Consider the following 10,566-nt stretch of genomic DNA (forward strand, 5'->3'; position numbering starts at 1 on the left):
TTAATATGTTACTGGTGTAATGCTGAGCCGCGAATAATAAACATTTAAATACTTGTTAACAGTCTTTCAAGTAGTGTCACTGCTGATTCAAAATGCCGTTTGTCAAAAGGACTCCCCAGTCACACTTAGTGCGGCATTCCCCGCCAGAGCACTTGTCCTAATATATGCCAGTTAGAATTATATATGCATCCTTATTTCACACACCCCCCTTCTACTTCCCCAAACAGCATGCCAGTGTATTTAGTTGTCATAATGAGCTGTCATGCCTGATGCACTGCATGGGGACACTGTGCTTGCCAGCTTGTGTGTGTGTGTGTGTGTGTGTGTGTGTGTGTGTGTGTGTGTGTATGTGCATTTCTCTCAGAATGTGTGCCTGTGCATGAATGTGAAATGCACATTTATTGATGTGTGTGTTTCTCAGGGCGAGCCACACGGAGCGAGATGTGACCATGAAGAGGCAGCTGGTGGAGGACTTGAAGACGAGACTGAAGTTCCTGCAGGAGATGGAGAAAAGTTACCGTGGGCAGGTGGAGGAACTGGAGAAGAAGGTACGTGAAACCCTGCTGACAGTCGGATGCCCCTTGGTAGAAGGACAAAGAATGACTCGTTGCAGTGCTCTGTATTTCTCATATGGCATATAGTATGTTCACTCAATGACCTCAAATCAAAATAATCAATTGTGGTAACCCTTACCTCAACTAATAGAATAGATAAGTGAAATGTATGATTGTATGATTTTAGTACTGCCTTGAGAATCGCTCAGCTTCATTTTCTACCTCCTGTTTGTCCTTCGTTCCAAACTTCTGCAGGGGAAAGCTTTATCGGAGGAGGCCACCAACAGGAAGGCCCTCGTTGATTCTCTCAAGAGGAGACTGAGTGTCGCAACCACAGAGAAAAGTCAATGTGAAACCGCCTGTAAAAAACTGAAGGAGGATCTAGAAAAGAAGGTAGGACACTTGTTCCGTGTCTAAGTGTGTTTTTTTCATTTTAAATTATTTATTATTGATGCATCAAGATGAATCGATAATAGTTTTAGAATGGCAGTGCAGTCCTTTGAATCGGATTCGAGTCACATGGTGAGGTGCCGAGAGACTCCAACCCCAATGGCACACCGCCCCTACAGGGAAAACACCATCATATCACATCACATTTCAAAAGCATTGGTAATTAGTCCAAATAAAAGAAAGGTTTCTGGACATGAAGAGAAAAACCTTTCATGAATCCTTCCACCCCAGCAGCTGTTTTCAGTTCTCTTTGGGCAGAAAAGAACAATTCACGCCATGAGAATATTTGATCTATTGCTGTAAAACTTTTATTCACAGTGAATTAAATTTTATATAAGATTCTGACACCGATCAACCTTAAAAGAATCAACTAGGAAAATGTACAAAATTGATTCCAAGTTGTAAGCCAATAAAATGAGATTAGGTTAAAGCCTAAAGTGGGCAAAATACATCCCATAGATACCTATAACTTATTTTCTTTTTGTTAAATATTATCCTCTAAGTGAATGTAATGGCATTTGTAAATGAAACAATCCTACTATATTAGGCTATATTTGGCTCAACTTTACTGTTATATTTGCACCTTTTGAGCCTTTATTTCTCCACAGTACAATATGAACAATCTTGTTTCTATTGAATTATAGTCTCTAACAAAGCCCTATTAATTTGGTAATATACACAATTTATTTTCTATTAACTTCCCAATTAAAGTCACATGTTTTTTCATTTAAAAGTTTTCAATTCTATACTAGCTAAATTAGGAAATGTTGTGTTGGCAGCAGCTTAACACGACTCCTGTACAGCAGAAAGATAAAGAAGGATAAAGAGAAACAAACCACAGAGACTCTGTGAGTAGCTGCAAACACACCGTCTCTTCCTCTGTGTTCTCCTGCACCGACATGAGCTGAATCAAGCAAACACACACTTGTTTGAAGGGAAGAGGGGGGGGGGGGGGGGGGGGGGTGGCCATCGCTGGTTGGCCCAAGGTCACTGCAACCCGCTCCAGATGGTTCTCTTCGGGCGCAACTAACTCAGGGCCCTAAAACTGATAATTGAAACCCAAATCAATGGGCAATTGTTCAATTCTACATTTGCCACAAATGTCTCACGCACCTTTGCGGACACTCTACTTTCTGAAGATTGTTTGCCTTCAGCTCACGTGTACCGCCGACGATTCTTCTTCGCAGGAGCAGCGCATGCATGCCTTGCAGGCCCGAGTGGGAGCCAGTGAGCAGGCTTTGGCTGCACTGGAACAGACGGCCACCGAGCAAATGGAGGGGTTGACCCAGCAGAGCTCCCATGCCCTGGACAGGATTCAGAGACAGCTCAGCCAAGCCTTCTCCCAGCTGGAGCAGCTTCATTCCTTCATCAAGGTACTGTGCCAAAGAGGCAATGACTTGCTAAAAGAAGTCGGCATCTATAGAGCTTTGAGAGGAAAGGACTTTGGTCTTTTAGTGTTAAGCTGTTCTTTGCTCTACCCTCCTCACTTCTTGATAAAGCTTGGCAATATGAAGCAAATCTAATATTGTGATATCTACAAATGAATACCTTTTTAAATTAGAGATGACTGAACCTCAAGGCGATGCTCTCAATTTAGACAATTGACATTTCAGCCAAGACGAGCAAGTGATCAAAAGAATAAAAGCTGAGCGTGTGATTAACAGAAGAAGCCCAGATTGGAACATTTGATTCTTCACATGCAAAGGAACCGCTTGAGAGAATTCAGGCTTCAGAAAAATTATGTGAATGTCCTACTGGGAGGAAACCCAGACTGGTAAGATTACACATCCCGCTTGGCCTGTGCAAGTCTCTGCATCCGATGAGCAGATGAATGGATTGACTCTCTGTACCAATGTGTGTATGTGCCATCATGAAATTGCACTTCCTTCTGACACATAGGGAGACGCGGCCTACCTCTTTGAGGATACCGTGTGCCCAACGGGAATGGGCACTATTGTCTTTGTCTCGGACTAATCCGTCACCTTGAGGTGTGTATGTGCGTCTGCGTCAGCCTGCGTGTGTGTCTGGCAGTGGCTGATAAAGACTGTCCATCAACTCTGTTCGGCTGACACCTGTCTATCAAAGCAGCAAACACCTTGGCAGAGATAGATAGCGACGGCAGTGTATTTGCACACACACACACACATAAATCAAGTGGCAGATCACGGATGCAGTTACAATTCTCTTTTGTCCTCCCAAGCCAAAAATATCAGAAGGTACTGATGCTATTCTTGTCCTTGTATGGCTTGCTTACATATGAGTGTGTTTTTTTTAATCTTGTTTCCTTTTTTCCTAATCTCCCTTCATTTTTCTTTCACACAGCATAACCGTACGCGTTTATGAAAACAGACACATGCACGGAATCTTCAAATAACTATAGGCTGCATTACATGCAAAAGCACATGTGTATTGAAATGCATGGAAACACAGTTCATGCTCTTATAACTGCTCTCCTCCATTCCCATAACCCACGGCTGGCGGGGCCATTGTGTTATGGTGGAGGATTCACATCATTGTTTGCCTCCCCCTGGCTCCTGTGATTCCCTATAAGAACAGCGAGCCCTTTGATTGGACTGCCTGACGTCCGGAGGAGATTTACTCTTGTCATGTATTGATCAGGACCGGGGGGCTGCGCTTGTGTGTATAGATGTGTCTGTGTGTGTCTTTATGGGCTTTTTTTTTGTCCTTTGTGCCTCTATGTGCTGTTGTGTGTGTGTTTGTATTTGTGTGTGAAGAAAGTAGAATATATTTTTTTTATTGTGTGCCAGCAAACCCTTTTGGCCCCTGCACACGCCCCAGGCTGTAAGCACTGCTATTGAACTGCTAAACAGTAGCCCTGCATGTAGTAACTACTTCTCAACACACACACACACACACACACACACACAAAAAGTAGTTATTTTGTACAGAATTTTTCAGCTTGTCATCCTTGCTGAAAAAGTACAGGATTTGCATCATTTGAGTATTATCTCTTTAGTATTTGTATGATATTGGAATTTGATATCTTGGCTAAGAAGTACTCTAAATAACAACCTCCACGTGTGACTAGTGACAGTATACATCCATTCAGCTTTTGTGTAAGCGGTGCTCACGTAACTAAAGATCTTCGTTTGTAAGGTATATGAACACCAGCAAACAGTGCTGGACAAAATAAAAGCTTTTTTTTTTACTTCCACTATGCTCTTTATGTTGTCGAAGGGCCCTTTGTGTCCTCATGTGTGTGAAGCGGTTCAGAGGTAGCTAGTTATTAAAGAGGATATATTTTCGCTGCTCATTTGATCCCCATCTCTTTGCCCTAATCCTCGTCCTGTCTAAATTGCTCCTCTGGCAATTGTGCTTATGTTCTAGTCAAGCTATGAGCGCTTAACAAACACACACCGACACAACGCCCTTGTATGTATTTGAATAGCTTGTGTGAATTTTTCGAGTCTGTGTGTGGGTTTTTTTGTGTGAATCCTTGCATATCCCCCTCCCTCGGTCTTTCCCTCCCAGGGATGAGAATGAGTGATAAATTCTCCCCTTAATCTCTTTCTGGATGCTTGTACATTCAGAGTTTGGGTCAATTGAATGTAACCCTTGAACAGTGACAGTGAATATCTATTAGGCTGTGAATGAATTAATAGGATCTCAGAGCGTTAGTTAATGAGTGGAGTATTCCTTACGAGTAAACGCGGCTCGCTGCCTTCCTTCATTAGGAGGTTTACAATGGTTGGGATTTTTTGCTCGTCCTGTTCAATCAGTGCAATTCTGATTATTTTACATCAACGTAGTCGTAGTAGGCCAGCTATGAAACTGGATTTAAAATCCACTGCTCCCATTTCTGTTATCTAACGTCAAAAGACTCTGCACTAGACATGAGTTAGCTCTACCAGTTGATTTCTATACCCTGTATTGTTGTTGTTTATATCTGTATGGGCTATATATAACGTTATCCTATTCTTTTGATTTGTGAATGTATCTGTTCTGCTTGTGTATATTTCATATTGCTACCAGGTAAACTCCACATACTCCACCTCTAACCGCTCATTCGGTTCGCTCCTGTCAGAACCACCACTTGCTTCGTAAACAGCACCTGGTGACATTAAGCGAGAGTGGTGGAGATGTTTGTTCATGTGTAATTACCCGTGTTACCGTAATTCACTTTTTTTGTATGTTTTTATAAGTGTGTACACACTGTACTTCTTCCTTGCTTGTCCAAGACTAAGTTTGTGTACAGCAAGTTCTGTCTCATCTATTCCAGGGTCAGCTTTTCAGCGGGCTTACAAGGGAATGATACAGAAGATTATTGCCTCGATCAATAAGCTCAAAATGAAGCAAAGGGGAGTTTACTTTATTGACTTTTCCCGTGTACAGTGGCAGTTTTAACATTTAATTGTCTCTCTGTATTTAGAGCAAACTCCCATTTAGTGCCCGACAACTGTGCCATCCCAGGCTTTCCTCGTCTCGCTCTCCATTCACTTGGGCACCATTTGAAACCGCCCCTCATAGCTTAATTATTAACAGTGTTATGTTGCCCTGTTGTACAGAGAGACATTCAGAAAGGAAATAAATAAATGAATGGCTGTATTTTCAGTAGCCCACTGTCTCTCTCTGATGCGTGATTCTCTGTCTTTGGAGATTTTCAGCAAAACTCTGGGTGCGTTTGGTATCAAAGCTGGGTTCCCTCAGCTTTCAATCGACAGGGCAACAAACCCTCTGGTCCACATTCCTACGAGGGAGCGTGAGGCGAAACCGAGGAGAACCTGAGTGTGTCAGACTCAATATTCCCTCCATAATGTACTAGGCCTCTCTGGCGCATGCTTGATCAATTTCATTTATTTATCAGCTAGCCCGAGCTATTCGTCTTGTTTTTGTACATCCATTTCATCATCTCTTCTTTCTTTTCTCCTCCCCCTTCAGGCCCTGGCCAGCGAAATACTTTTAGACGTTCAAGAGGTCAAGCAGCAGTTGATGAAGAGGAGGAGGTTGAGGCAGGCCAACGCCGTGGGAGCAAAGGGCCTCCGCTCAGCCACGTCTATGATCAAAGCCAAGTCCGTTGCTGCCTCCATCCTCAATATGTCAGAGAATGATCTCGCAGACATAATGGACAGTGAACAGGTAAGACCAAATATAACAGAGGGTCAACATTTCATACGAACGCTAACTTGAGGATCTATATCAGGTCAAGATTATGCCTAAAATAGATTTTCTATTGTGTACAATTTCAAAACACGCTCAAAGTTTTTGAGGGGTGATTACACCAGAGCACTGAGAAAGACATAATATCATCACTGTGGCGAGACAGACGCAGGAATTCCACCAGAAAGGCTGTAAGGCCCAGTGGCAAGTACGTAAGGAAGTGAGTCTCTGCTTCTGTTTCACCTTCCCGTATTGATGGGCGGATAGATCGTGGAAAGTTAGCAACGTGAAACACTGCGAAGGCCGCACCTACACTTTCTTTCTACTCCAATGCGTGAAATAATGCAAATGGACCTTGGCTTTAGACGCATGAAGACATGTCACCAACGAGTTGGGAAGTAAGTTGCTCTGGATAAGATCAAACACCCGTCACCACCTGCAGCCCCGATCACCTTGACATAAGATTTAATACAGCACAAGTTGAGTAAGTACAACCCTTTTCTTCCCGGCTGAGAGCCGTCATTGAGCTGAAAATCTTTGCTATTGACGGTCGGGCTGCTTGCAAAAGTCTTGAGTTTCACACTTTTTTTCAAACTTGGTGGGGCCTTGACTATAGATCATACCCAGCTATGTCATCAATTAGCGATACCATGTTACAATCAACCACCCACCCCCCCCCCCCCCGGGACGTCCTCCCATCTATCCCGAGATGAGAGAGGGCGCTCCAGGCACTTACTCACACTTGAAACCAATTTTAGCCCTTTGCAGCTGGGCTCCACCCAGGAGATGACAGGGAACAGTTTCTCACTTAAAAAAAAGTCCCCCCCATCAGAGCTGAAACATCGGCATGTAAAAAACACTCTGCACCACTTGTTTTCTCCCTCGTGTTAAAGAGGGTGATGTCGTGCTGCTCGGGGCTCTAACGGGGTAGAGGCGTCCTTCCTGTTTTGTTAATTGAACACTATGCTGGAGATGCATTGGTAGTAGATGTGCATGGTAGATTTCGGTCTGATGCTGACTAATAGCAGCTTTTGTCTGAATTTGTCTGAATTTGTTGAATGTTGATAACAGGTCATGAGAAAAGTGTCTGTACAGATGTGTGTTTAGATGAACAGCAAATGCTGAATCACATTTCAGTGTTTAAAACTGCAGAATATGGTCGACAACCCTCCACAATTGGAAAGTTTCACACAGTTGAAGTTTCATGAACTCTTTTCAAAATAGTGATATCCTTCCCCCCACCTCAGTCAAGAAATGTTGGGAGCTTTTGCGAGAACCCTGGTAGCTTGTATGTATTCCTTTTGGACTTGAGGACGTCATGAGACGTGAGGTTATCAGCATTTTCCAGCAGTCTTCAACAAGTCCAACACGTAGCAAGCGTATTCATTTATTCACATGGTTGTGTGAATTCAACCAAGAGCTCAATCGGGTTCGGTTTCAGGCTTCATTTTTACTTTTTTCGGCCGATTTCGCATGACAACAATGTTAGCGGAGGGTTTTAATATTGTAGCGCGCTGCTGCTCGCTTTGGAAGTCCATGTACTTTAGAATATAATGCATATCAAAATGTTCTTTCATGACTTTGCTTGCTGCGGCTATATATATATATATATATATATATATATATATATATATATATATATAAATATATATATACATACATATACATTTCAGAAGACCCATAATAAATTCATAAAAGAACCCAAATTCATCAATGTTGAATTATGTATGTGCTCCAATCATTCCAACACAGAAAAATAAGAGTTGTAGAAATAATTAGAAACTCAAGACAGTGTTTATGTAAGTTTATGTAAACTTTGGACCACAACTGTGCGTATTTAATACATATTTATTTAATATAAATGTATTTTCTGTCCTCCTTGATATGTTGTTGATTTGTCCCTGAGGTGAGAGTTTCTGTCAAGACTATTTGTGAAGCTGGTTCTGTATTTATAGACTGCACTGCAACTGTTTTCAGTTATTTCATGGGAATGGAATTCGTTCGCTGGCCTTTTGGTATTTTTAATTTGTTAATTGATTTTTCAAAGCTTTTTAAAAGTCATACAGAAACTTACGCACGCTCCTTTTACGCTCACGCACACACGCAAACCCACAAAATCAATGTGATGTACGCATATAGATGCAAAGGAGGCATTTAAGAGTTGCTCAACCATAAGTGCACCACACATGCTTGGCGCTGCACGCTGTTATTCGCCTCAGAGAGGGCCGAGCAGCTCCGGGCTCCCCAGGCAACTTGTTGTGGAGTTAATGATCCAGATGTAATAAGGCTGTAATTGCCGGGCCAGTTTGTTTTGCACCTAATGTTTGATGGAGGGTCAGTGCATTGTTATATATCTACCAAGGGTGGGCTAGCACACTCACTCTCAAGCACATGCACTGCTTCGCACATTGTGTTCAAACCCGCGGGAGGCTTGAAGTCGGGTAGTCACAAAAAGAGCCCCCTCTCTCACCCTCTTGTGCCAGATTCTGCCACATGCACTCCCCCTCCCCCACTCCCCCGCGTCCCCCGTGAGGCAGCACAAGGCTCGTCACAACATTTCCAGCGGCAACACCTGGGGTTTGAAGTGAAGAGGTAACGCATTAGTGCTGAGGTGTCCACGGCCCCGCCCTTGCTCTTCTTTCTGGTCATTAGCAGTAACAAGGCTAACACCCATAATACACGAGTAGCATGCAAACGTATTCCGGCGTACCTCGCCACTCAGCCTCCAGAGAGCTTCTTCAAGGTCCTGGCTGGTGGGATGCTACAATTCTGCCCTCAAGCAGGAGACTAACAGGGGCCAATCTAAAGATGCAGCAGCAGGTTCTCTCTAGAAAACATCAAGTGACTATTTTCTGATTCACTTAAAATGTTACATTTTACCCACGTACAAAACTCTAAGATTCGTGAGATTTATTGAAGATAATCTCTCTCCTCGTTGGCATGATTCCACTTGCTTTTCTTGCATCTTTCAGTCTTCATCCTGTCATTTAAGTGTATTTGCCGCTGTGTTTGCAGGGAGCGGAGCCTCGATCAGAGAGTTCCAGCGACCAGGAGTGGCTGCAGCACCTTAACCACATCCTCCAACAGAAGGTCAGTGCTCACAAATCTGCAACTGTGATCACCCAGAGTTACTCCGCCCTGCACATACGTCTAAACCCACCTGCAGGAAGGAATTAGAGACTTGTTTTTTGTAAAACTGGGGTGTAGCATGACCCGAGGAAACACCTATTCAATTAAAGCTGATCCGGATGGATAAATCGTTTTTCACTTAATTTACATTGGGAGAACTGTCTTGGCAGAGGTCTATGCTGGGGGTGATCTAACCAGTCGGGCACGCTCAAATGCACTGAAGCACATTTGCACATTCCAAAAAAAAGCAGAAGAGAAGCTTGAATAACAACACACAGAGAGGGAGAGGGACTTCATTCTCTGCTCAGGTAGACATAACTCAACCGTATCTTCGCTGCTATTTTAATGTTCTTAATTTCAAATAAAGCTTCTTTAAAAGTAGTTATTGTTACCACAGTCACGTTTTGTGTTTTTCTAAAAAGAGACATTTTTGTTTGAAAATGTACGTGTCATTTTTTATTTTATTGAAGGGATGAATTAACACATTATCCTCGACTTGGTCATTTAACCCAACATGGCAGATGTGTTGCTTTGTCCGTCTTCAGCTTCGAACATTTTGGGAACCGGTTTCCGCCATCAACTGTAAACGGAGAATTCATTTTTCATTCTTACTCAAATGTGTCGTGCTCCAGGCTCTGGAAAAAAAAGCAATGATGATAAAAGATAAAACACAGGAAAGCAACTACATCTTCACTTTGTGTGTGTGTGTGTGTGTGTGTGTGTGTCTTTGTGTGCACAGCCACTCATCTGTGAGTGCTCTGCTGGAGCTTTACTCGAGTGCTGTCAACGTCTGCTCGCTGTGATATGTGCATGATTGAGAGTGTCGACTGTGTGTATGTGTGTCTTGTCTGTGTTCTTGTCAGCGGCTGCCGTAGGCACTCATGCGTCGCCTCCGCACCACGACACACACCAGACACTGTTCTCTTGTTCCCCAGCTCTTCTCCTGACCTTTCCACCCTCCCTCTCCCCCTCCCACACACACACACACACACACACACACAAACACTCTTCTGAATCCATGTTTTTCCCTTCTAGCTGGACAGCTCTCAGTCCCTGTTCTCTGTCTCTCTGCCATCCTCCACTGTCCTGCATTGCTTTCTCTCTCTCTCTCTCTCTCTCTCTCTCTCTCTCTCTCTCTCTCTCTCTCTCTCTCTCTCTCTCTCTCTCTCTCTCTCTGGCTCAGACCCCGAGGCAGCTTGTTAGTGGGGAACTAAATATTGATTTGGCGGGCCTGTCGATGCCGGGAGAATGAGCTAGTGTCCACCAGAGACCTCGGCACCAGCAGCCTGCTATCGACGTTTTCCGTGGGCAGAAC

The 10,566-nt window shown here is 43.5% G+C and overlaps 1 protein-coding gene across 2 annotated transcripts in view; it reads left to right on the forward strand.

The window, feature by feature from the left end:
* Nucleotides 1-10,566, forward strand: part of cntln (centlein, centrosomal protein) — a 71,250-nt gene that overhangs the window by 52,850 nt on the left and 7,834 nt on the right. For both annotated transcript variants that reach the window (XM_040187167.2, XM_040187168.2), the window contains exons 22-26: nt 422-548; nt 810-947; nt 2,192-2,377; nt 5,904-6,101; nt 9,138-9,212. In XM_040187167.2, the coding sequence (XP_040043101.2) occupies nt 422-548; nt 810-947; nt 2,192-2,377; nt 5,904-6,101; nt 9,138-9,212 (724 nt within the window). The remainder of the gene's footprint in view (nt 1-421; nt 549-809; nt 948-2,191; nt 2,378-5,903; nt 6,102-9,137; nt 9,213-10,566) is intronic.

This window comes from Gasterosteus aculeatus, chromosome 9 (genome assembly GCF_964276395.1).
Source record: "Gasterosteus aculeatus chromosome 9, fGasAcu3.hap1.1, whole genome shotgun sequence".
NCBI classification, from domain to species: Eukaryota; Metazoa; Chordata; class Actinopteri; order Perciformes; family Gasterosteidae; genus Gasterosteus; species Gasterosteus aculeatus.